This window comes from Protopterus annectens, chromosome 8.part0 (assembly GCF_019279795.1).
Source record: "Protopterus annectens isolate FY-2018-M chromosome 8.part0, PAN1.0, whole genome shotgun sequence".
In the NCBI taxonomy this organism is placed as follows: Eukaryota; Metazoa; Chordata; order Ceratodontiformes; family Protopteridae; genus Protopterus; species Protopterus annectens.
Genome location: NC_056741.1, coordinates 1,501,054,804 through 1,501,082,681, shown reverse-complemented (window position 1 = coordinate 1,501,082,681; position 27,878 = coordinate 1,501,054,804). Strand labels below are relative to the sequence as shown.

General features: G+C 43.4%; 1 protein-coding gene across 1 annotated transcript in view; it reads right to left on the bottom strand.

Moving 5' to 3' along the window:
• The window catches only part of NFRKB (nuclear factor related to kappaB binding protein), a gene marked incomplete in the record, with an annotated part of 1,477,031 nt that overhangs the window by 239,196 nt on the left and 1,209,957 nt on the right, over positions 1 to 27,878 (bottom strand). Inside the window, 1 exon segment of the mRNA XM_044081086.1 lies at positions 147 to 356. Coding sequence (XP_043937021.1) covers positions 147 to 356 — 210 coding nt within the window.

The following is a 27,878-nucleotide window of genomic DNA, read 5'->3' as shown; positions in this document are numbered from 1 at the left end:
AAAAATCTATACTCAGTGCCTATATGATGGCAGCTATCTCACAGAATCAATACTTCACATGAATTTTTTTTGTGACACTAAAACATGTTCATCTACTTAATACAAAAATTTTGTATCATTGTTCAACAGCACAACTTCACACTCACCTGTTTGATAATATTCTGTCCAGTTACATTCTGAATCACCGTGGTGGTCACAGATGGGCTTGCTGTAGTGGTGCATGGTGTGCTGGCTGGTAGCTGAGAAGTGACATTTGCCGTGACAGCTGCTATGCTGGTAGCAGCTGGGCGTTGGGTCTGGATGTGGCTCCCAGCAGCAGCAGTACCTTGGGTCCGTACTGGTACTGTTAACAGAGTCTGTATGAAAATAAAAGACATAATGAACTAAAACTGCATTCTACAATTTCAGTGGTAACAACATGAACACTTTTTCTTTAAAAAAAAAAAGTTATTCTGATCAGACTCTAGTCTGACGTTTTAGCATATTTTATCAAAAACCTTCTTAAATGACCAATATCAACTTGTTCTAAAGAACAGAGAATGCTAAGCGACATAAAATTCTAAAATAAATAGCTACATTTATACTTTGACATTAGCCATCACCTCACTATGATAATAAATAAAGCAAAATGTTTACAGTTGACAATCTCACCAAGTACACATCATATTTCAAGAAAAAAAGTCAGTGGCAAACACAAAACTGTACATTACTTTGAGTTTTATTTCTTCGTGAGTGCTCCTGGGGATCCTTTCCAGAGAACAACAATATTCATAAAATATTTGCAAATCTTTACAAACAATAAAGTCTATTTCTATTAAATCCAATTCATGTGGCTATGCATATAGAGGATACAAGTAACTCAAAGTGAAATGTCCTGAAAGAAAGTCAAGTCAAACTCAAGATATCATTGCAAGCAACTAACATATCAAAAAAAGCATCTTATTAACAAAGCAATTATTAGGTGAAGCTCCAGACCACTAACAGATGGACATGAATTAGATGTTTCTTCAGTAATACCAATGAGGACTAATCCTCCTGGCACACCATTACAACAGCACCACACAATGAGGAGACAGCGCCTTCCGCACAGCTCTTTTTCTCACTAGAGCACTACAGACTCAGCTATATTATATATATAAAAAAAAAGAAAGAAAATGAAAAGGTCCGAGGCTCCTGGAGGGCTGTAAGCTTGCTTAGAGAATGTGCTTAGTGATACGACATGCACCTATACAACTACCTGTCTTCTCTCAGGTAGCTTTATTCAGCAAAGTAAGAACTGCAAGGAGGACGGTGGAACTACTGTGCCAAAGCTTACTGTAGATTTAAAGAATAAATCCAGACAAGCAGTGTATGGTAAAAGCATAGGTTCAGATGCAGGTCTGAACTGTAAAGACCTAGTACAGAACCCTCAGAACAAACAAACAAATGAAACAGACACTTTCCTAGTGGAATATGACTTGAGTGTTTGCCCATGACAGTGGAAAAAAAAGACAGCAGAGTGGTGCAGGAGTTGGTACTGCTACCTCACAGCTCTTGATTCTCAGTCTGAGTACTCAGACTGCCTTCCGCACAGAGTCTGCATGCTCTCATTGGATGTTCTAGAACCCTACCTCATCCTAAATACAAGCTGTTAGATGAACTAACTCTCCTCTATTGTGTGTGTGTGTGTGCGTGTGTGCGTGTGTGTGCGTGTGTGTGCGTGTGTGTGCGTGTGTGTGCGTGTGTGTGTGTGTGTGTGTGTGTGTGTGTGTGTGTGTGTGTCCTCTTAAAGATTACTGTCCTGTCCAGGACTAGTTCTCTGCATTACACCCGCTGCTCAACAGGATAAACTCCTGTGTGACACTGAATAAGATAAAGTAGGAACTGGAGAATTAAATAATTATACAGTCAAAGCTGCCATATTCTGCTTCATACAAATTTAAACATTCTTCCATGGGCAAGGAAACAAAAAAGCTGCCTGCACTGCCACTAAGTTATAGTCTGAAATAATATTCAAAATGCCCTGTGTAGAGTGAACTAATACGGGATAGATTCTCCAGCTCCAGGGAAGTCTGAAACTGACCAGAGTTAATTTATTTTACTTATTTATTTGCTTTTCTTTACTGGGGAAAGTCCATCTGGGATTGGAATGCCAGTTTTCAGTGGACGTCCAGGGACAAAAGCTCCAAAACAAGGACAGATACAACATTTTTGACAATTCAGAAGAAAAACAATCAACAAACACTATTCACAATGTATTTCAAACCAAACAGTCAAACATTATTTACAAAGCACATCAGACTAAGGAAATAAGGTTTTCAGGATATTGTGAGTAAAATCAAAAATACTACATTAGTACACCTGTACAGCATTAACAGCAGACAGACTTAGGATTACATACCTCAAAATGTAGGTGTGGTACAGTGGCATAGTTTATTAGTTGCCAGGTGATATTTTAGGGCACATTTGAATTGTTGCAGATTATTTAAAAGCCTAATGTGGTTTTTGAAGTTTGTTCTATGCCTTATAGATGGCAACAGAAATTAGTGAGTCACCATAAACAAAAGAAAATTGATTTACTGTCAGTTTTTTTTTCCCAACATCTTTATTAAACTTCCACAAGTTTTGAGGATCTTAGGGTTTCATTTGGTACATTTCAATGGATAAGATTTGACAACAAGGGTGCTTTAAGTGGATGGGGGTGTATTTTGTGTGCTGACAGTGGCTGGCAGAAGGTAATGTGTAGAGGAAGTTCAAGCCAGTTGAAGGTACTGAGTGCCTTGCAGTGGTGGAAGCAGTTTGGAAGGCTGTAGGTGAATTTGTTAATTTGGTTGTAGATGCTTTCTAGTTTGTCTTTGGTGGAAGAGCTGATATTTGTGAATACTGCTGAGGCATATAGGAAGGTAGGAAGGAAAAGGGAAGTGGCAGGTATTTTTTTTTAACTATGATAAGTTAGGAGGTGCTTTGCTTTGTAATGACAGCCTAGTGTTTTTGACTGCAGTGTGTCTTTTTGACTGCAGTGTCAATGTCAAAGTCAGATTTTAACATGTTACCAATGATAACTCCTAGCAATTTTGCGTTGTAGTTTTCAATTCTTGTGTGGTTTGAGGAGATATTAAGGTCAATGCTGTTTTGATTTGTTTTTGGGAATGGAGAGGATTAGTTTGTTTTTGTTGGGGTGTATGAGCAACTGAGATTTATTTAGCAAGTACAGGTGAAATCTTCCTGTATGATGGTTTCTAAGATGGGAAGATTTGGAGCTGAGCAAACTAAAGTTGAGTTAACAGTATATTGTATTACTGACTCCTTGTCCAAGTCATTAATGAAGATACTGAAAAGTACTGGCCAAAGTATGGAACCTTGGGGGGGGGGAGGGACTCCTGCAGAGACTGGAAGGAAGATGGAGTGAACGTAATTCCACTTTACAGATTACGTGCGATTGTTTAGGTAGCTGGTGCACCAGCTAGCTGACAGAGTTGTAAGGCCAATAAGATTTAGACTTTGGATAAGTAGTTAATGTGAGACTGTGCTGAAGACTTCTGACAAGTCCAGGAAAATGGTGGAGACAAAATAACCTGAGATTTTACTTTGATTAATGGTATCTAGGAACTGTAGCAGGGCAGTTTCCATGCTGTGGTAGGGTCTAAATCTATGTTGGGTACAAGAAAGTAACTAGTTAACACGTAGAAAAACTAGGAGTTACTGGCGTATTTTTCAACTTCTTTGGAGAGGAAAGGAAAGATTGCTATAGGTCGCTAGTTTGACACTTCACTGAATGTGCCATCTTCATGTAACGGGATTATGAAGAAGGCCTACCCACATGGCTGAAATGTAGTTTTCTGCAATGGCTGTATTAATCAGAATATATACATGGTTGTAAATGGTGTTAGTTTAGGAGAATATATTTTAAAGTGGAAAGAAAACAATGGATGGTACATAAAGCAACAGTTATTCAAAGCATGAAATATTGACATGTCCCTTGTACTAAAACACTTGAAGTTGCAATATTCTCCTACTCATGGTGATAGGCAGACAGACTTTACAACATAGGAAATGCAGTTCATGTGAAGAAAGGATGAAAGAACTAAAGAACTAAAAAGACAAAAGTACCATAATAAAGTTAAGATCCCATGCAGGAATTCACGTCATTTCAAATGCAGAAAACCCCAAGGAATGCATGGACTACCCCAAATGTGCCAATATTCAGCCATCCAAACATTCAGCAAAAACTGAAACAGTCTAAAGATGTAATATAACAGTCATGTTCCTAGAATCACTTACATACAGGGAAAGTAGAGTAAGCAGAACACTCCCCTTCCTTACAAAAAAAGTCTAATTTTCAATCACTCAAAAAAAGAAGTTATGTACTCACCATAACGTTCCATCTGAGTAGTTCTACTTCATTTGTCCTCAACCTGTGGGATAGAGATCCGTATCGGATCTGAGCCAGCAACTTTACCAGCATCTGCTCCAAGCTCCAAGCTCCTCCCCTTACCCATAATACACCTCCACTACCTTCCAACCCCCAGATCGAGTTTGCTGAACCTTAGACTGATAACTCGTCCTGAAAAAATACTTGTGACCTATAACTGCCGCCTGTAGGGAGGGATGGTTGAAGACAAATGAACCAGAACTACTCAGATGGAATGTTATGGTGAGTACATACTACGCCAATTTAGTGATGGCATCATGGGAGAATAAATGGGTGAAAAATGAGCAGTGGGGACCAATAATATTTTATAAATGATTTGTGGATACTTGTTCCTGCTGTGGGATGGGAATCAAGAAGAATTAAGAGAGGTTCTTCTACGAGACAAATATTAATAGTTTTCTGAGCTCTGAAACAAAAGTGTCGGATAAAGAAATTAATTTTCTTGATGTCAAACATCAAAACAGAAGAGGGGGAGATTACTAATAAACTACATAGAAAGGATTGCTATAGAAACACAATTTTACATAGAAGTATGCACCCCAGACACATTCTTAAGAATGTAGTTAAAGGGCAGACATTGAGAGTGTCTAGACTAACAGCGAATGAAGAAGATTTTGAGCAAGACGTGGTAGACCTCAAGCAAAGATTCAGAGAGAGAGGTTACGCAAAAGAATGTGATGTTTTGGTAGGAGAAGGCGTCAAATTAAGGGACACCGTCGGTAAACCATATTTTGCAAGAAGGGTGGAGGATGATGTAGTTAGTCGACAAGGAAAAAGAAAGGTAGTAAGAGTTCCCACACAATATTCCAATATCATGTCCACTGTGACGGGAATAATTAAGAAACATTGGCCCATTCTAATGCATGATGCTAAGATAAAGGAGATAGTAGGTGAAGACCCTAGCTTCTCTTTTAAGAATAAGAAATCTCTAAAAAGACACCTATGCTATCCTAGAGATGGTAAGGTAGAAAAGGAAGGAGAAGCAACATCAATAAAAGGAACTTCACCATGCAGAAAATGCAACCAATGTAAATTTATAGACACTAGCAACACTTTTTCGCATCCTGATACTGGCAGAATATTTACATTTAACGTACAGGCTACTTGCCACACTAAAAATATTGTGTAAATAGCTGTATGTGACATCTGCTTGAATTTGTATGTAGGTAAAACTATCAGGGACCTCAGATTTAGGATACGTGAACATCTACAAATTAGAAATTGGAACCTTACAAATGCTTTAGCCAAGCATGTTAAGAATACAGACTCAGGACATGCATTTAGGTTCCAAGCAATAGAAAAGATAGAGGAAAATGAGAGAGGGGGTGACACCACTAATAATAGAGAAACATCAGAGACACGCTGGATTATCAGGCTAAGGGATGATAGGGGGTCTGGTCTTAATGAGAGAATTCCCCTAAAACCAATACTTGGAAACAGACCTTTGGCCAAACAGTATAATACATTGTTCTATGGTTATTTTTGTGTATAAATTTTAATGCTTATTCAAGGCTTTTGGGTAGTATTTATATGTACACTATTCAATTTAATATATATCATGTATTTTTATGAATTAACTCATTAGTTTACTATGAACTAGCAGTTAATATATATGCAAGTAGTATCAAAGTCAGTAAGTAGTGGATGTTTTAGATGTAATGAGCATAGCATTGCAAGATGCCAATTCAGTAATTTGAGTTAATTGAGTTAGCTACCTATATAGGATGGGCTTGCAAGTTCATATAGGTTCATACTAGGCTATCTGCCCTAGGGCATTTATAAGCCTAGCCAGAGTGTGCTTGGCTTTCGCCACCCATTTTAAATTAAAAAAGCGCTTACCGACAATAAAAGCTTGTTTTTATCATATATTGCATTTGTTCAGCCACATGTTTATTGCTGATATACTTTGTGACAATCTTTATCTGAAGTAGTTTACTTCATTTGGTCTTCAACCTGTGGGACAGTCTCCCCAGCTACTAAACTCCTGGGAGGCCCTCATGGAAGGATATTCTGGAGCACCACGGAACCAAAGGATGCTCTCCTTCTGGAAGTCAAATCCAATTTGCAATGAGAAATAAACATATGACATGAGGATCAAGTAGCTGCAGAACAAGTATCATCCAAAGACACTCTAGACCAAAAGGCCGCAGATGTAGCGATGGACCTAGTGGAATGAACTTTCACCAGACCTGGAGGAGATATGCCTCTGTCCTTATAGACCTGAAGGATGCATGAAGAAATCCATCTAGCAATAGTGACCTTGGAGATAGGTTTCCCCAAAAAGGGTTTATAGAAAGATATAAACAATTGATCAGATTTACGGAAGTTTTTTGTCCTGTGTAAACAGAATCGTAACTGTCTATGAACTTCTAACAGGTGGAGTTTGTATTCCATCTTGTTAGAAAAATTAGGAAAAAAAAACACAGACAAATTGATGGTCTGATTGATACTGACTGATAATGCCACCTTAAGAAGAAAGAATGGATTTGTTCGAAGGGAAACCCTGTCTTTGTGAAAAATCATGTAAGGAATTTTGATGGACAAGGCCTGTAATTCTGAAACCTTTTTGGCAGAGATAATAGTCACCAGAAAAGTTGTTTTCCAAGATAAATACTTCTGCTCTACTGTTGCAGCAGCCTCAAAAGGTGGAGCGACCAAAACTTGAAGAACCATAGTAAGGTCGCATGGAGGAACAGGATCTTTGACCAGGGGCGTAACAAAAAGGTACCTTTAATAAAGGCTTTACACAGTCTGGAGGAGGCTAAAGAGGCAGAATTCTCACCCACATGAAAATGAGAAATGGCAGCCCACTGAACCTCGACAGTAGAAGAACTAGCTCCGTGTTGAAAAATATCATCTAGAAAATCAAGAATGGCGGAAATAGGAGGTGTGAAGGGGTCTAAACTCCTCTGAGAGGCCCAAAAGGAAAAACGTTTCCACTTGCTGCAATAAACCTTCCTGGTCGAAGACTTATGAGCAGCCACCAAAATAGATCTAACTGAAGAGGATAGTCCGGGAGTCCTAGCAATCATGGGAACTGGAGCAGTCGAGCTGTGAGCTTGAAACTGTCCAGATTCAGATGAGGCACCCCCGAAGGGTGTGAAATCAGATCCTGAATGGGATCCAGGATCGAAGGCCGAGCCAGAAGGTGAGATCAAAGGAAATGAGACCATACCTGGCGAGGCCAAAATGGGGCAATGAGGAACACTTTACTCACCAGTCGATGAGCTTTCTGTAGAAACCTCAGAATAAGAGGTACTGGCAGGTGAGCATATAGAAGACCGGAAGGCCAAGCATGAACTAGAGCATCTTTAAGGGACTCCCCCGGCAGGGGGTTCAGAGCGAAAAACTTGCTGCTCTTTGCGTTGGAAGGAGATGCAAAGAGATCACAGCAAGGTTGACCTCACTTGCGGAAGATCTGTTCCACTACTGAAAAATTCAGAGACAACTTGTAAGGCATCAGAATAGTCTGACTTAGCCTGTCCGCTAGGATGCTGGACCGTCCCGGAACGTGCGTTTTGATGAGAAAGCGACCGGTGGAGATCGCCCATTCCCACACTCTCATGTACTCGCAACAAAGGGGTTAAGATCTTGTCCCTCCCTGTTTGTTGATATACCAGACCACTGACATGTTGTCTGACTGAAATGCAATCATTCCCAGAGGAAGAAAGGCATGAAGGCCCTGCAACGCTAGAAGGACCGCCCTCATCTCCAGGACATTTATGTGCAAGCTGGTCTCTAGAGGGGACCACAGGCCTTGAACTGTCCTGCCCGAACAATGCCCCCCCCCCACCCGAGTTGGGAGGAGTCTGTGGTCACTGTGGCTTGGGCCGGGGCTGGAACAAAGGGTCGTCCTTCCAAAATGTCTGCAGAAGACATCCACCACATGAGGGATGTGCGACAGACTCGACTTAGTTGAAATGGATATGTCAATGGCAGTTCCAACAAGGCTAGTGTACAGCTAGAGTCCACTGTAAAATTCTCATGTGTAACCGGGCACACAAGAGAAGGGTTATGGTCGCCGCCATCAAGCCTAAGGCCCTCAAAACCAATTCTGCCATTGGAAGATGATAGTGGTAGATCAGGGAGACATATATCCTCAGGTTTAGTACTCTCTCCGAGGTCAGGAACACTTTGCACTGTTGAGTATCTATCCTGGCAACAATGCAGTTTATCACCTGTGCAGGGTTTAGGAGTGATTTGAATGCTTTGATTGTGATCCCCAAATGTAGGGCAAGAATCAGGAAATAATCCCTGGTTTGGGAGAGTAGACGCCTGGTGGGAACAGTGAGGATCCAATCGTCCAGGTACAGATAGACCTGAATCCCCTGAAGTCTCAGGTGAGCCGCTACCACCGCCATCACTTTGGTAAACACCCTGGGGGCTGTGGTGAGACGAAAGGGTAGGGCTCAAAACTGGTAATGATCGACTCCTAGCCAGAAGCGGAGGAACATCCTGGAGCTTCTGTGCATCTTTACGTGATAGTAAGCATCCTGGAGCTCTAACAAGCACAACCACAGTCAATCTCTTGCAGGTACGGCATAATGGACTGTAATGTGACCATCCGGAACTTCTCTTTGGCAACTGACAGGTTCAGGGTAGAAAGGTACAGAATGGGCCTCAAGTCCCCCATTTTCTTTGGCACCAAAAAGAACCTGGAGTAGAAGCCCGATTCGGACTGATCTGGGGGGATGGTTTCAATGGCTTGTTTTTCTAACAGCTTGGAAATTTCCTGTGCTGCTGCCTCCCTTTGCGTGGGTGGTAAGTCCGGGAGGTGTCTGGGAGATTTGGGGGGACCCACAAAGGGGATACAGTATCCTCTGAATATGCTCTGAAGCACCCAGCGGTCTGATATTATGGACTCCCATACCACTAGGTGCAAGGACAATCGTCCCCCAACTGCCTCCAGAGTACAGCAGTCGGGCCACCCCTCAGGGTTGTTGCCCAGGTTTGTCCAAGAAAGGTTCTTGAGACCCAAAATTCTTCACACCACCCCTGCCTCTGGGCCGGCATCCATTCCGTCCCCCTCTGCCTCTGGGGGAAGAAGAGCCCCGAGTGTCCCGGGAATACTGTGACTTCTGGAACCACATCTTCTTTTGCCTTCTCTGGTTCTGGGAAAAGGACCTTTGAGGGTTTGAGAAGCGGATCCCGAAGGCAGACAGTGTTTTCCCATCCTTCTCACTCTGGACTAAAGTCTCTGACGGTCTTACCAAAAGACAGTAGAGCCATCATAAGGGGCATTGGCAAAGGATGCCTTGAAAGGTTCAGAAAATTGACAATCTGAGCCAGGCGTTGCACCTCATGGACACGCCAGACCCAGCCACCCTAGCCGCTCCTTCCATAGCATGTGAAAGGAGTCACATGAACATGTTGGAGACTGCTTTCAAAGTGGCCATCCTCATGGAGAATGAGGTCCTGTCCTCCTGCGACATGGACTTAGGGGGAGACTTCTCCAGCTCCTTTACCAGGTCACATTGGAGTCTGGTGACATGGGCCAGGTAGTTCAGCACCATAATTGAAAAGGTAGCTGAAGCGTAAACCTGCTTCCCTAGGTGGTCCATCATCCATGACTCTCGGTCAGGAGGATGAACCGAGGAACTCTCCTGGGCAAGTTCCTTTGTGGCTGCTACTACCACCATCGCGTCTACGGGGGAGCCCTTGTTCCATGCTGGTCTGTCTATGGGGGCACTTAAAACTTTGTCGGGTCTTTTTGGAATTGGTTCTATGGTGTCCGGCTCCTTCCATGCCCATGAGGTGACCAGATCCACAAAAGGATCCGCGGGAGGGGACACCCAGGAAGTAGATGCGCCCATGCCGAACGCCTCTAGGAACACGTACTCATCAGAAGAAGGTTTGGGGGCAGACCAACCTCCCTGTTGGAGCAGGATTTCCATGATGTCTCCAAAGGAGACATCCTCGGGAGTTGATCTAGGGGAAACTTCTCCATCATCCAAGTCCATATCCTCGGTGAGGGACTCAGGGGAGTCCAAGTGCTTCCTCTTGCATGTATGATTGCAAGGTACCTCTCCGGTGGGGCTCTCTGGGGAGAACTCGCAAGCCACTTTTTCCTCAGGGGGAACTGTCTGGGACTCCTCAAGCATGGGCTGTCCCTCTGGTAAAATGATGGGGACCGTAGGAAGAGCAGAGGGGTTCTGGGTGGAGTCCGAGCGGGCAGTCAGGGGTCTCAATCCAATGGAGAGAACCCTTTCTACCACATCGAATGCTGAATGAGAGCAAACCTCCTGAGAAACCAATAAGGGAGCCGGTTTCCCCGGGTCCGACGAGAGAATCGGACCCGGGACCGAAGTGGACAGAGCTCCGAGGGAGGGAATTTAGCCCAGCAAAGGCGGAGCCAATGAAAAAAGTTCCGCTCCCTCGGATCCGACATCCAAGCTCCAGCTCCGAGAGCGGCTTGATCCGAGCTGGTCAGATCCTACATGCTCCAGGTAGCTGTGGGCGTCGAGGAAGCAGGTACCGTCTGCGCCAACCCCCTGACTAAAGCCATCCACGATCTGAATACTCCAAACCCCATGGATGGATTGGAGAAGAAGATATAGGCTGGAAAAAAGGAAGCTAGCTCTCCCCTCCTCAGGGAGAGGGGGCTGGCAAGACCCCCATCTGGATCAGAGTATGGATGAACCTCCTCATCATTTATCCATATCGACCTCAGACAAAGACCGGGTGGACTCCGACCTTGCAGGTCGGGACACCGAGGCCCTAGAAGCTAAGCATGTCTCCTCTGGTTCCGGGGAGAACCTCGGAGATCGGAGCCGAGGGGAATCACGGATCCGTAAGGTTTTTACTGGTGAAGGGAGGTCCAGAGACCTCTTGCGCTTTTCCCTTAACTTCGACTCTCTCTCTCTCTCTCTCTGTCCTTCTCCCTGCCCCTTTTCCGCTCCGCTTCCACAGGCTTTTGCACAGGAGGATGAGTCCCAACCTAGAAGGGAGGAGAAGCCAAGGGAAGACAAGAAGGAGAGGCAGCCACAGCAGCTGCTGTGACCAAAGACGAGGCAACAGTTTCTGAAGGAGGAGGAAGAAGGCCTTTTAGGGCCAACTTGGCCTTCCTATCTTTAATGGCATGAGGGTTGAACCCCGCACATACAGTGCAGTCTACACTCAGATAGGCCACGCCCAAGCACATAACACAGAGTTTGGTCAACCACAAGGGATAACTTATGGCCACACTCTGTACATCTTTTGAAAATAGGCTCATCAGCCATACTATCAGAAGAAAGAAAAATTAAAGGAAAAATGTAATTTTTTTCTTTCTCAGAAAGTACAGTTTTGTACCTACCATAAATGTAGATGTCCGATAGGTATGCATCTGCAGTCCTAACATATGGGTTGTCCTGCCTCAGGCAGCCCTTCGGTCGGCCGGATTCCAAAGTCTGGGTCTGGCCTCGGCTGATGTCGCACTTCACCCGACGTCATAGCTGCTGGGGTATAAAGGCATCAGCTGACGCCATTTTCCTCGGTGTTTCTTGCCCCAGTTGCCAGGTGCCCTCTAGGAAGGCTAAATTTGGATAAATGCAAATAATTCCAAACAGTAGAAAGCAAAATATATATATATATATATATATATATATATATATATATATATATATATATATATATATACATACAAACAAATACACCCTAATAGATTCCCCCAGCTAGCTAAAAGAGGGGTAAGTACCCTAGGAATACCATAGAGGGGAAGGAGGGTGGGTAATCCTGACTGCAGATGCATACCTATCGGACATCTACATTTATGGTAGGTACAAAACTGTACTATGTCCTTCAAGGATGCATCTGCAGTCCTAACATATGGGTAGAATACCATAGCCAAACTGGGGGAGGAGGCACTAAGATAAAGATGGTGTAGTTAAGATCCCTTGCAAAACAGCAGTTGCAAAACCTGCTCGGGATCTGGAGTATAAAGGAAGATTATAATGCTTGGCAAATGTATGCACGGAGCTCCAATTAGCAGCTTCTAAAATGTCTTTGGTAGCCACTCCTCATAGGAAAGCTGTAGTGGTGGCTGTAGCTCTTGTGGAGTGAGGCCTGATATTTTCAGGAGTTGTCTTTCCATGAAAAGAGTAGCAAAATCTAATGCAATTTCCTATCCATTTTGAGATTGTCTGTTTTGAAATTGCTTTTCCTTGCACTCCTGTTGCATATGCTACCAGAAGCTGGTCAGTTTTTCTGCTGGTCTTAGTTCTGTCCAGATAGTAGCGTAATTGTCTGTGCACATCCAAGGTATGCAGTAGTCTTCCCCCCCGTTCTGTGGGTTGGGGAAGAATGTAGGTAAATGAATCGCTTGGTTCAATGATACCCTGGAGACCACTTTTGGCATAAAAGTAGGATTAGTTCTCAAAGACACTCTATCCTGATGGAAGATAAGGAAAGGCTGCACTGCCATTAATGCCTGTAACTCAGATACCCTTCTTGCTGAAGTGATTGCTAGCAGGAAAGCAGTTTTCCAAGATAAGAACTGTAAGTCTGCTGTTGCTGCTGGTTCAAAAGGGGGAAGTGTTAACTTTTCCAGCACAAAGTTGAGATCCCATGTAGGTAAAGGTGGTTTCCTTGGAGGCTTTACATTTTTGATTCCTCTCAAGAACTGCCTTAGTAGAGGATGAGAGAAGACAGGAGGATCCATGTTGTACTCTGCTGAAATTGCTGATGCATGAATCTTAGGAGGAGTAGGACAGGCCATTGTGGAACAGTTCTGCTAAGTATTCCAGGATGTGTGCTATGTTTGCCAATGAGACATTTTCTCCCTTTGCTGCACTCCAAATGAGGTATCTTTTCCATTTGGCTGAATAAGTTTTCCTTGTGGAGGGTCTGCGTGCCTCCAGGATAATGTCCTTAACCATCTGAGATAAATCTGGTTTATTTTGTTTTATGCAATATTCCAAGCAGCTAGCTGCAGTGTTTTCAAGTTTGGATGCAGGGTCTTGTAGTTGTTCTGTGTTAGAAGTAAGGGACATAGAGGTAGAGGCCATGAGTGTGTCCGAGACATGCTTCTCAGTAGCGGGTACCAATGTTGCCTTGGCCAGTCTGGAGCTATCAGGATTACCCTTGGCTGTTCCTCTCTGATCTTCAGTAGGACTTTGTACATCAAAGGAAGAGGTGGAAATGCATATGCTGTCAGGTTTTTCCAGCTGAAGGAAAGGGAGTCCACCCTCCAGGCAAGTGGGTGGTATGCTCTTGTGCAGAATTTCTTCAGTTGGTGGTTGTGTGGGGAGGCGAACAGGTCTATCTCTGGCATTCCCCATTTTTTTGTTATGGTTTTGAAGATATCTGGATGCAGCATCCATTCGTGAGCATCCGTGGTAGTTCTGCTTAAGGTGTCTGCTAGTGAATTTTCTTTTCCTGGTACAAATCTGGCCTGTAGTTGAATGTTGAGATTTAGGGTCAAATTCCACAGGTCCATTGCCATCCGGCATAGAGGATATGAGTGTGTACCTCCCTGTTTGTTGATGTACCACATGACTGTGGTATTGTCCGTCCTTATCAGCAGGTGACCTTGTTGAAGGAATGGTCTGAATGCCTGGATTGCATGTTTCACTGCCAGCATCTCCTTTAGATTTATGTGTAGATTCAGCTGGTCTTGGGTCCATAGGCCTTGTATACACTTGTCCTCCATGTGTGCCCCTCCAGCCTAGGTCTGAGGCGTCCGTGGTGATAGTCTGGCTTGGATGTGGTTTGTGGAAAGGCAATCCTCTGTTCATCTGACAGGCCTGAGCCCACCACAGGAATTCTTATTTCAGGCATGGAATTATTGGAATCTGGGCTTCTAGACTGTGCTTGTGTTGAGACCATACATTCCTTAGGTACCATTGCAACTTTCTCATATGCAGCCTGGCATGCGGGATCAATATTATGCAGGATGCCATGTAACCCAGGGCTTGCAGGACTTTCCTTGCAGTAAGCTGAGTTTGTGTTGTTAATGTCATGAAATAGACTGGTAGTTGCTTTTGTTTTTCTTCTGTGAGAAAAGCCATCTGAGTTGTTGTATCCAGTTCTGCACCCAAAAATGTTATCCTTTGGGATGGTACTAGTCTTGACTTTTGAATGTTGACTGTGTATTCCAAGGCTTGCAACAGTTGTATGACATTTTCCAAATCTTTTGTTAATTTTGTCTTGCTGTCCGCTTGTATTAGGCAGTCGTCCAGGTATGGGTAAATTTGAATTCCCTGAAGCCTGCAATGAGCAATTACTGATGCCAGGCATTTCGTGAATACTCTGGGCGCAGTAGATAAGCCAAAGGGCAATGCTGAGAATTGATAATGCTCTGATCCTGCAAGAAATCTGAGGTGTCTTCTGCAATCTGGTCGTATAGGGATGTGCAGGTATGCCTCCTTGAGATCTAGAGTCACCAGCCAAGACTCCTTGCCCAGCATGGGAAGAAGTTGCTGGAGGGTCAGCATTTTGAATTTTGGAACAATGAGGTATGTGTTCAGTGAGGATAAGTCGAGAATAGGTCTCCATTGATTTTCTTTTCTTGGTACAAGGAAAAGCCTGGAGTAAAATCCTTGGCCTTGTTCCATAGGTGGTACCTTTTCTATAGCTCTCATCCTTAGTAAGTTGTTGATTTGTCTTTGAGCCTCTGTTTTTTGGCTTGGTGGAAGGTTTGGCATTCCTCTCTTTTTTGGTAGAGTGTGGAAGTGAAACCTGTAGCCCTTGTCTATTGTTTGTAAAGTCCATTTGTCTCTGTAATGCAATGCCAGTTGTCGGAAAATAAGGCTAGCTTTCCACCCAAGGGTGCTTCCAGTTGTTCCCTGGTAGGCAGAACCAGAGCCAAGTCATTGTGTCTGTCCTGTGGAAGTGGTTGTAGTTGCAGCTGTGGCAGCACTTCTCTGGTTGGCAGGTTGCCACTGACGTCCCCTGTAGGCACCCCTAGATTGACCTCCACCTCTTGGGCGTCTATTTCTGCCTCTCTGTGCTCTGGAGGTGTCTGGAAAGGACCAATTCTTCGAAGGCCAATTCCTGCTAAACCTCGGTGGTTGGACCTGTAAGAAATCCTTGACTGTTTGAACAGATTTTGCTTTTTCTTCCACTTTCTTTAGAACCTCCTGTGCAGGGGAGCCAAACAAACTTTGTTTCTCCATAGGAGCATCTAGTAGTTTTGACTTAACATGGTCTGGTAAGGATTGTTCTTTTAACCAGGCATGCCTTCGAATCACTGCTCCAGTCATAGCTGATCTAAAGGAAGCCTCCAATGCATCAAAGCCACATTTTAAGAAATGATTACTGACCTGCTGAGAGTTATGTACCAAATCCTGAAGGGACTTGCGGTCTATAGGTTCAGGAGAGGACAGTTTTTTATTTAGCTGGTCTAACAAAAATTCCTGGTACTGAATCATGTGAAATTGACAGTTTAAGGCCCTGGCCGAAAGAGTAGCAGAAGTATAAACCTTTTTACCCCATCTCTCTAATGCTCTAGATTCCCTTTCAGAGGGAAGAGGGTTTTTGGCAGAGGCAGCTGCCACACCTTTAGGGCCCTGTGAAATGGTTTCTGGGTCTGCAACATGAGCCTTATACAAGTGGTAGTGTGTGTCCGGGACCCTGTAATATCTATCAGGCTTGGCAGGGGCCGGAGGAAGAGAATCAGGGGCAGTACTGGCATCATTATATGCATCATCAACAACTGATAGTACTGGAGGAATGGCTAAAGGCCTATGCTGTGGTAAGTGTAAAAAAGTCCTTAGCCTTTTCCTTGAATCTGAAAAATCCTGGCCCTGCCATTGGAAGTGTTCCCTCATAGAATGTAGGGTTTCCCCAAAAGAAAATTCTTCAGGAGGAGAAGCAGAAGGAATGGAGTCTTCTGCATCAGAATCCTCATAAGGAGAATATGGGCCTTCCTGATGGTCTGAAATATCTGAGTCATCCGAGGAATAGTCTGTAGAGACAGGTTCAGGGGGTTCAGTCCTAGGCCTCTTATCTGGAGGAGGTTGAGAGGCCCTGTCTGGGTGAGGTTGGGATCCCCTGATCAAAGAAATAAGATCCTCAGCCAGGCTGAGTATCTGGGAACTAGAGGTAGGCCTGTGTGAGGGAGCTTTTGTAGGTAAGGCCTTAGAAGATTTAGCTGCTTTAGCCCTGGAAAAGGCCTTGATAGACATAGAAGCAGGGAGTCTAGCAGCCCCACATGCAGGGGTAGAAATGTCTAAAGGAATAGTGTCTGACAAATCCTGGGTGCCTGCTTCTGTAGCAGTAATTTCAGTAGCAGATTCAGCCATGCTCTGTGAGGCCTCGGTCATCGGAGGCATGCTTTCGGCCGAAGGAAGAACCGAGGACTCGGTTTCCGCCGAAACCGAGACACTCGCGGTTGGCCTAACCGTGGTTTCAGCCGAAACCGCGGGCCGTGAGTGTCGGTCCTTTTCCTTGTGCTTTTTCGCTAATTGTGTAGTCAGAGTCTCCGACGGCATTTTATATGCAAAAGCGGGACCAAAAAACTCCTCTGCAAACTCCGACCGACGTCTAAGCGTCCGTCGGTTGAAGGAAGCACAGGCTAGACAAGCTGAAACGTCGTGGTCTGGGCCTAAGCAAGGAAGGCAGTAAGAGTGGAAATCCTTATGAGGTATTTGTTTCCCACAAGTTAAACAATTATTTACTTTGTCTGACATCGGCTGAGGCAAGAAAGAGTCCCCAACGGGGTACTTAGCTTTTAGAAGTCTTGGTAGTAGAAATCTCTGGATCTGACCGACCGGCACTTGCGAACAGCTTCTGCTTCGGGCACTGCGCGGCAAGAAAGACTGAGGAAAATGGCGTCGGCTGATGCCTTTATACCCCAGCAGCTATGACGTCGGGTGAAGTGCGACATCAGCCGAGGCCAGACCCAGACTTTGGAATCCGGCCGACCGAAGGGCTGCCTGAGGCAGGACAACCCATATGTTAGGACTGCAGATGCATCCTTGAAGGACATCACCCACTCACCACACTCACACACAGAACACACGGGGGGGGGGGCAAAAAATCTACACAACTACTCTGACTAACTAACCTAAAACTTATAAACTCGATGCACCAAGTGAGGGGAAGAGAATAGGGAACCTACTCTATCACTATCTAAAGAATTTAAAGAAAAAAAGAAATATTTTTAAAGTCTTTGCCCACTTGAAATCCTGGAACTCTAGAGATCACGATGTATAAGCTATTCGCGGCAAATGAGATCTGGGGGTTGGAAGGTAGTGGAGGTGTATTATGGGTAAGGGGAGGAGTTTGGAGCAGATGCTAGTAAAGTTGCCGGCTCGGATCCGATACGGACCCGTATCCCACAGGTTGAAGACCAAATGAAGTAAACTACTTCGATTCAGCAAACTTCTCCGAGTTGGCCAAATATTTAAGCCTAAAAGTTTGTAGACAGTTGGTAATCCTTCTAAAACATTCAGTGAAACTAGTTAATAAACACAACAGAGATACTTGACATTACTAGAATGACAGGAAATGTCAATAGGTGGCTAGAAAGGTCCCTCAGAGCTCACCCATAAAACCAGTTCTCTTTTTTCTCTGCATACCAATGACACTAAAGCTCATTCAATGTATAAATAAATAAATAGCTGATGATATAAAATTACTCATAAAACAGAATGAAAGGTGGGCTATTACAGCTTTCTGAGTTTACTGATTAAGATCACAGCCTGGTCAAGATATAACACAACAACAAGACCACTACAGCAAACCTCAAGCTATAATAAGAAAGAATTGTCAGACTCAACCAAAGTCCAAAATTAAAGACCCCGTCAACAGAAGGAACGTGTAACCATAGCAGTATACTCTGCGTTCCAATGACCACTTCCCAACAATAACTTACATTAGTACATAAAATCACAGAGTAATATGTCAAGGTGCCACCACACTCAATTCAATGGTAGCCCAAAAGCCATATAATATCTCACCATAATCACTAAAGTTGGAACAAAGGAAACATAACCCTGTAACAATACTTTGTAGTCTCAATACACACTTCCCTGTAATTGTCAAACTCTGTACCTCAACCACCAGAAAATTCAGTTTAGTTCCAAAGTATTTCTAGCACAGGTTGTCCAAAAACCAAGTTTCATCTCTACACTTAAACACGCTTGTAAAGATGGAAATTCCCAGAATAAAAAACGATCCACAATCTGGTGTAGTCACACCAACTATAATCCACATATATGTAAAAGATCACAGGCATATAAAAACTAAGCACTTTCATCCCTTACATCCTGGGACTTCATCAGAGTTAGTAAAACAATGTTTCATGTCCTTTTATAACTTTTGACACCTCACCCTTGTTAAACCATCTGATATTTAAACACACACCAACTATATAAAACACTACACTTTCTTGAAAACAGGTGTTTATAACTGAATTCATATATTACAACTAAAAATTAAAACCTAACTAATCTAATACTATAAAGATTTCATTTTTAAAACACATTCTAAGGACGCAGAGTTATTTAATCCACAGGTGCCAGCTGCGTTGGTGTTTAACTGCCACTGCAGTTCTTTTAATTCTAGTCTGATTTTCCATGGTCCCTCCTTGCCATCTACTTCAATAGTACCTAGGCTATAACAAAAAAAAAAAAAAGAATTGCATGATCCATGTATTCCTGTATATGCTTTCATAATGCATTCTTTTGTTCACTCACCCGGATGTCATTAAGGTGTTCATAAATTCTGTCCTTTAACACTCTGTTTTACCTATGTTGTAACAAGGACAATTCCTGCACTGAGCTATATAAACCACTGTTTGGGTATAACAGCTACATTACTTGTGACAATTAACTCTACCTATACCCACAATTCTTATAAACTCACCCTCCTCTATGCAAGGACACAGTTTACATCTATTCACTTATATGTTCCTGTTCCTTTATGGCCTCTATTGGGGTCTGTTCTAAATCCTTTCCATCTTTTTTATAAATAATACAAGGTGCGTTACCCAATTTCTTCAAATCTTTTCCACTAAGTTGAAAGATTTTTCAGTTTCTATAAATAACACCTCTAATGTTTTCGGCATAATTATTAACATAACCTTGCCTATACAGTTTTAAGTGTTTTTTGTTCTCAACTGCCCCTTCATTTGTACAAGATTCATCTTTTTGTCCCAATAAAGGCATGTAAAAACCATCAACCCTTTGTTGTACACTTCTATAAAAATCTGGTCTAGAAAACTTTCTGGATAACCTCTATTTATGAATATATGTCTTAGTTTTGTGCTTTCCTCACAAACTGCATCACCAGTTGATGTCATACATGTCAACCTTACCAGCTGATCTTCTACCAAAGCTTTCTTATTAAACAGTGGGGGCAACTGCTGAAATGAAGCAACACATTCAAATAGGTGGGTTTTCTACATATGTTAGAAGCAAACCTGCTGTGCTCTGCATCCTTTTTAATTTCTACACCCAAATAATGTAGAATGTAGTGCGATTTTTTCATAGAGAATCTCAAAAATTCAGTGCTATTATTTATATATCGAAAAAACGTTATCTAATCTCACTGCCCTTCCAAAAAATTACTGTTATCCATGAGTCTGCAATATAAAACCCACCCGTCCTTGAATTCTGAGTTGAAAACATAGATGTGTTCCCAATGAGTCATAACCATGTTGACAAATATCGGAGCACGTTGTCCCCATTGTCACCCTGTCTTTTGCTTATAAATAGTCCCTTCGAAAAATTATAACTGTTCTCTAATAAACTTTCCATCAAAACACTGAGGACTCTAATAGTACTATTATCCAGAGTATCCACCTTGTTCATATATTTGAAGAACCAGTATATCCCTACCTGATACAGTTTAACAGAAAATAAATCTTTAATCAATTGTTACAAATACAAGTTGCTCACTGTACAAGTCATCACAAACTTTCCTTAAAAACATCCCAAGAATCCCTAAGGATGTGTGACTCGTGTTTCAACACATCCTTTAACTTGATCTCTATAAACTCTACAAAGGTTAAAGTTATGTACTTACCATAACGTTTCATGTGAGTTGTTCATCTCGCCTTCGTTCTTTACTGATTGATTCGGAGCCGATCCCTTGGCTCCAATATGGCCAATTGCAAAGCTCGAGGTCTTCAAACAGCTCGAGGCCAATCCCTATCCCATGATGCAACTGGAATTACCTCAGATCTTCTTTGCTGCGCATAACAATACCATATGTCATTCTTTCACTCCCAAGAGTGAAGAACAGAAGGATTGAGTAACCAGGATGGATCTAGCATTTCGGTCATCTATCAGCCGAGGAAGGGGTAGGGGGGAGGAATGTAAGAATGAAGGCGAAATGAACAACTCACATGGAACATTATGGTAAGTAGATAACTACTTTATTTGAAGTTGTTCAATCTCGCCGTTCATTCTTTACTGATGGGTAGCGTCCCAAGCACCATCAATCTCAGGTGGTTCACGGGAGTATATTTCTCAGGACCGTGGATCCAAAGGAAGCCCTGTCCCTGGAGGCCTTGTCAACTTTGTAATGAGTGATAAAGGTATGAGGTTTTGACCAAGTGGCTGCTGCACAGATGTTATCAATGGGAAGTCTGGCAGAAAAGGCAGATGATGTAGAAACTGCTCTGGTTGAGTGAGCTTTAATCTTATATTGCGAAGGCATATTGGCAGCTGAATAGGCAAATGTGATACAATCAGATAACCATTTAGACAGAGTTGTTTTAGCCACTGGTCTCCCATTCCTGGAGTCTGAAAACGAAACAAAAAGCTGGCCTGATTTTCTGAAATCTTTTGTTCTATCCAAATAAAATCTGAGCTGTCTGTGAACATCAAGTTTGTGCAGCATATGCTCTAAATTGTTAGAATGGTTGGGGAAGAAGACTGGCAAATCAATAACTTGGTTGAGATTGGTTTCAGTGCAAACTGTGGGCAAGAATGAGGGATTTGTTCTAAGTGAGACTCTTGTTAGCATGGAATATCAAATAGGGAGGCTTGATGGATAAAGCCTGAAGCTCTGACACTCTGCAGGCAGAAGTAATAGCTACCAGAACGATGGTCTTCCAAGAAAATAATTTGAGATCACAAGATGAAGCTGGTTCAAATGGTGGAAGAATTATGCAGGAAAGCATAAAATTTAGATTCCATGGAGAATAGGGAGATTTCACAGGTGGCCTAATATGAAAAGTCCCTTTGAGAAAGGCTTTGGATAACTTGTGAGACATGATATTCAATCCTTCAAATCCAAGATGAAAATTAGAAATAGCAGCCAATTGAACCCAAACTGTTGCTGCTGCAGCTCCTTTGTTAAAAATCATAGTCAAGAACTCTAAGATGGAGGCCATAGGGGCTTGGTAAGGATCAATATTATTTTTAGAGGCTCATATAGAAATTTTTTTTCCATTTGCTAAAATATAGCTACCTAGTACAAGATTTATGAGAAGACAAAAGGATCTGTTTTGTCTCTTAGGAAAGGTTATGGAACCTGGCTATGATGGGAACTGGAGCAGCCAAGCTGTCAGCTTCAGGGACTGCAGAGAGGGATGAAGATCCCCCGACGGGTACGTCAGAAGGTCTGGAACTGGGTCCAGAATCCAAGGAACCTCCAAAAGATGAAGTCGAAGGAAGGGAAACCAAATCTGATGAGGCCAATGAGGGGCTATTAGAATGATGGTCCTTCCCAGGGTTTTTGCTTTCTGTAGAACCTTGGGTATCAACGGAATTGGTGTAAATGAATAGAGGAGACACGGAGGCCAATTGTGTACGGGTGCATCCCTTGTGGCTTCTCCCGGAGGGGGAATCAGGGCAAAGTAGCTTCTGCATTTTGTTTTCATGCGACTGGCAAAAAGGTCACAGCAAGGCTGGCCCCACCTGTGGAATATCCTCTCCACTATTTCTTTCTTGAGGGACCACTCTTGGGGCAACAAGATTGCCCTCCTCAGTTTGTCTGCTATCACTCTGGATCTCCCCAGGATGTGCGTTGCCAACAGAAAGCGCTGGGTGGAAACAGCCCACTGCCAAACTCTGTGAGCCTTGTGACAAAGAGGGTAAGACCTGGTTCCTCCTTGTTTGTTCAAATACCAGACCACCAACATGTTGTCTGCCTGAATCGCAATTGTACCCAGAGGAAGAGAGTCCTGAAAGTACTGCAACACCAAAAGTACTGCTCTCATCTCAAGGACATTAATATGCAGATATGCATCTCTTGATCGGTCCATGTGCATTGGGCAGTCTTTCCCTGAAAATGCCTCCCCCACCTTATCAGAGAAGCATCCGTGGTCACTGTGGCTGCTGGAAGGGGTAGCACAAATGGGCGTCCTATTGTGACATGAAGTGAGGTCAACCACCACTGAAGGTCCTTTTTGCAAGAATTTGTGATCATTATAGTGCGAGTCATAGGGAGCTCTTGGTAAGACCACTGAGTGAACAACAGCCATTGTAGTATCTGTATGTGCATACGAGCTAGTGGTATGGCTAGAATTGCTGCCATCATGCCTAATAACTTCAGATGCTGGTGCTCTGTCTTATGATATCAGAATGCTGACATGTTGACAAAGAAGAGAGACTCTTTCTATTGGAAGCCTTAGTGTGGTGGTGTCCAACTCTGCCCTGATAAAAACGATATGCTGTGATGGTGACAAGGCAGATTTTTGAGTTGATTGTAATACCCAGATGATTGCAGAGTGACAGAGTGGACTCTGTGGCCTGAATGAGTTGATGCCTGGTGGTGCCGGTAAGGAAACACCTGGAATCCTAGACGCCTTAGGTAAGCCGAGACCACTGCCGTGCATTTGGTGAACACTCTGGGGGCTGTAGTGAGACCAAAGGGCAAGGCTCGAAACTGGTAATGATTTGCTCCCAGCCGGAAGCGCAGGTGATCACCGGATGGCCTGGCCATTTTTATGTTGTAATATACATCCTTGAGATCTACTGAGCACATCCAATTGTCTTTCCCTAAGAAGGAAGTATAGTCTGAAGCATGACCATCCAAAACTTCTCTTTCTTTAAGTATTGGTTCAGTCTGCTGAGGTCCAATATTTGTCTCCTGACCCCTGTCTTCTTTGGGACCAAAAAGAATCTTGAGTAAGTTCTGGATCCTGTTTGGTCTGCTGGGACTGGTTGGATAACTCTTTTCTTAGCAACATTTGGACATCTGTTGTTGCCTGTTCCCTGTAACTGGGTGGAACGTCCGGGATTTTTCTTATGATTTGAGGGGGGGGTGGCGAATGGAATGAAGTATCCTCTGGAAATGATAATTTGCACCCAGCTCTCTTTTGTTATTTTGAGCCAGGTGTCTGGGTACAAAGATAAGCGACCCCCGACTGCCTCCAGAGCAGGACAGTCAGGCCTCCTCTCAAGAGCGCTGGTAGGGCTTGCCAGAGAACTGATCTCTGTCGCCGTGGTGTTGCGCATCCCCTCTGCCGCGAGGGTAGCATCTTCCATTATTGCTCCCTCTTCTGCCCCTGGAGGGGGGTTCACCACGTGTGTCCTGAAAGGCTCCTTGGGCTTTTCGGAATCACATTTTTCCTCCCCTTTGACCTTTAAGGTAGGGTCGGGTAGGGGTGGAAAAATGGATCCCGACGGCAGACAGAGTCTTTCTGTCCTGTTCACACCTGGATAAGGTTTTCTTCACTTTAGGCCCGAAAAGGGATGAGCCATCACAGGGAGTGCTCACGAAGGATGACTTGAAGGGCTCTATGAAGGAACACAAGCGCATCCAGGAATGTCTCATAAGAGCAACTCCTGTACCCGCTGCCATACTCGTTCCATCAGCTGCATAAGAGATGAGGCGCATGGATGAGTTGACTATAGAATTTAGGGTAACACGCTGGGCAGCAACTTTGTCGGAAGCTCCTGCAGCTACTGTACCCTGAAGAGCATCTCCTAACTCCTTAAGGAGATCTCTTTGCAACCTAGTAAAATGAGTTAAATAGTTCAGCGAATGGAGAGCAAAGGTCGCTGAACTAAACATGCATTTCCCATACCTATACATAATCCTGGAGTCTCTGTTAGGAGGATGGATAGATGAGGAAGTCTCAGACATTTCCTTTTTGGTGGCTGCCGCCACCACCATGGCATCAACTGGAACACCTTTCATTAAAAATGTTTTGTCAAGGGGCAGAAATGAATTTATTAGGCCTCCTAGGGACAGGCTCCATAGTATCCGGAGACTCCCACGCCCTTCTTGAGACCAGCTGCATCAGCTCATCGAAGGGCGGAGACACCCAGGATGTGGAGGCCTGAGACCCATAAGCTTTCATGAGAAGTGACTCATCCTCAGTAGGCCTTTTGGACTGCCAGCCACCCCTCTGCCTAAGGATCTCAAGTATCTCAGCGAAGGAGATATCCTCAGGGGGGGACCGTGGGGACCCTTCTGACTCATCTAAGTCAGTATCCGATGTTAGAGACTCCTGTGGGGAGTCTAGGTGTTTCCTCTTACATAATCTCTTCCTGGAAACCTCATCAGTAGGAGCTTCTGGTGAGGTCTCAAATGAGCAGGGGCCACCCAATGGGGCTTCCTGAGGCTCTGGGTCTCTATGCTTGGTCAGGATGTGTGAGGCAAAAGCCGACACAGGCACTATAGGGGGGCAGGAGGAAGGCAGACCTGAGGTCGAGGATGTCCTAGGAGACATGACTCTCCTCAAGGCATCAAAAGCACCTCTGCTCCGATGCAAGGAAGCCAAAGAATCCGAAGAAACCGTCGACACCCCTGGCACCAGGACAGTGGGCTCCGAGCCCGAGGTAGGAGCAGAGCTTATACGAGTGTCGGCTCCTAGAGTCCTCGATCGACACCGAGGATGTCAGAGTACACAGAGCCAAAGACACTGCAGCAGGCATCAGCTCCGAGGGTTCCAGTAACATCAGGTCTGCCTCCTCCAGCTCCAAAGGACCAACATGGCTCGGAGGAGGAATAGTAAGAGTTGGTGCAAGGGTCTTCGGCTCTGAAGCCATTTGGGTTGAAGCAGATAGTTTTGCTAATGCCGGTGCCAATAACAGCTTCTGTACCACACGGTCCACATCCAGAAGGCTGACAGATGATCTAGAGGAGCGTACCAAAGGTGGTACCGACTGGAGAAGTGGACTCTTCGGTACTTCAGACACTGGTTCCAAGACTGGGGACCGGCTCCAAAAGGTAAAGAATGTCGGCTCCAATGGCAGTGGAGCCGAAGTCAAAGACTTTTTTTGATATTTTCGAGTCCGATGTATTGGAAGACTTTGAGGACTTGCTGGATCCATCTTGGTCACTCAAAGCTTCCAGAAACGAAGGCTTCAACAACCCTCTGTCTATGAGTTTCCTCTTCCTTTCCTGCAGGACCCTTGAAGAGAAGGAATGACAAATGGAAAAACTGTCTTGCACATGCAGAGCCCCTACACAGTGCACACAATTAACATGGCTGTCTGTAACAGACCTCTTTTGGCCACTCTTTAGGCACTTTTTGAAGCAGTCGGGGGTCGCTTAGCTTTATCATAGTAATGTCTGGAAAATTACTGTTACCACACAAAAAAAAAAAAAAAAAAAAAAAAAAAAACTACAAAGAAGCCTGAAATAATAGCAGGCTAAATTACACAATAGTAAATCTCCACACAAGCCTTAAATAAAAGCAGGCTAAATCACATACACATAGTAATACAAGTATAAATGTGATATCACACAGAAAAAATTCCAAGCAGACTATGCAAAATGAAGGAGATAGCTGCTAAGAAACAACAACCTTATCTAATTATCTAAGGTTTACTGTAAACTTGAACAGTAATAAAGTACTAAGCCTTATCTATAAAAATGCAGAAGGCTAGACAGACCACACAGCAAATGACTATAACTATCTAAGAAATTGTGACAAAAGGTCACTGAATAACACACTGCAAGCTGAGAAACAAACAATAACCTTATCTAAATGATCTAAGGTTTACTGTACTAAGCCTTATTTATAAAAATGCAGAAGGCTAGACAGACCACACCAAGTAGAGAAACAACTATTAAAGGAGGCCTAAAAGAGGCCAACTAGAAATTTATTAAAGCACACTAAATGGGAAAGGAAAACACAGTGAAAAGCTATAAGAGCTTTATCAACAATCCTAAACTATCTAACTATTCTAACTAGCAAAAATTTTCAGTAAGAAAGTAATGAAAAAACAGCTTAACTGGCCCAAGCTAAATCCAAACCTCCAATCTGTTGCAGCGGCAAACTAGATCTGGGGTAATTCCAGGTGCATCATGGGATAGGGACTTTGGCATCAAGCTATTTGAAGACCTCGAGCTTTGCAATTGTGGCTGTACTGGAGCAGAGGGATCTGCTCCGAACCCATCAGTAAAGAATGAACGGCGAAACTGAACAACTTCACGTTAAATATTTGTTTAAGGAACAAACTACCAGAATAAATGTAACAGTTAAGGAATATTGGTTTAAAGAACATGCAGTAAACTCACATAATTTCCTCATGCGTAAAATGAAAAGATATCTATAGACAGTTTCAAGAAGAAATCAGATAAAGAAGCATGAAATTAGTGGTAATCAAGAAGGTAGGTGATAAAATGGTGTCTCTAAATGGTCCCAAAAAGTGAATGCACGTGTATAGACTGTCACCTTGTTTTGCTTCCAGTTTTGGAGACCAGGAAGAAGCCTGAATCCTTGAAATTCAAGTGGATCAACAAATCGATTTCCTGGGACAGCACAGGAATCAGGAAGTTAAAAAGGTACTAAGAAGATCTTTTTGAATCAAGAACTGGGCACTACAGATCAGAGGAGAAGGAAAACAAAGATAAGCAAATAATACAAACAAAACTAAATAATATGCTGATAATGTTGACTCTTTAGTATAATAATTACATGCTAAAGATTATGTTAGGGGAAATAAAATGAATATAGATGTAGTAAAACAGCATCAGCTAGCAGTTTCCTCCTACCTAACACACATACTCCAGTCCTTACCATATGGTGAGGTTTTCAAGGAGCAAAGAATCTGTACTGAAGAAATTAAAGATACGCTTAAAGCTAGGAGATATTGACAGCATGACCTGGAACACTCAACAATTTCAATTAAAAAAATTATTATGAAATGTTTATGTCTGTACTAACAGAAGGGCAAAGTGTTAAACTATATGGGTCAATGTGGGTTGGGGAGGAGAGGCACACATATGACAACATTAATAGAAAGTACAGTTGTGTACCTACCATAAATGTAGATGTTAGAGTGTATTCACTGTTGCAGTCATTACACTTGGGTTATCCTGCTGGCAGGCTACCCGCAGTTAGCCCAAATTCCAAAGTCCTGGTCCGGCATCAGTTGCTGTCGCCTCTTCCCTGACGTCAGTGCGCCAGGGGTATAAAAGATGCAGCTGATGCCATTTTCTTCAGTTTTTCTTGCACCAGATGTCAGGTGCCCCCAAAAGGGTAGGCTGAAAATATTATGATCATAAAAAAGCATGCACATAACCTTCATCTACAAGCAAATACACCGCATAGGTTGTATAGAATAGAGAGGTACTGATAAGTCCCAGCAAAGAAACAAAAAGGGGGGGGATGGTGGGAGGGTAACCTGGACTGCAA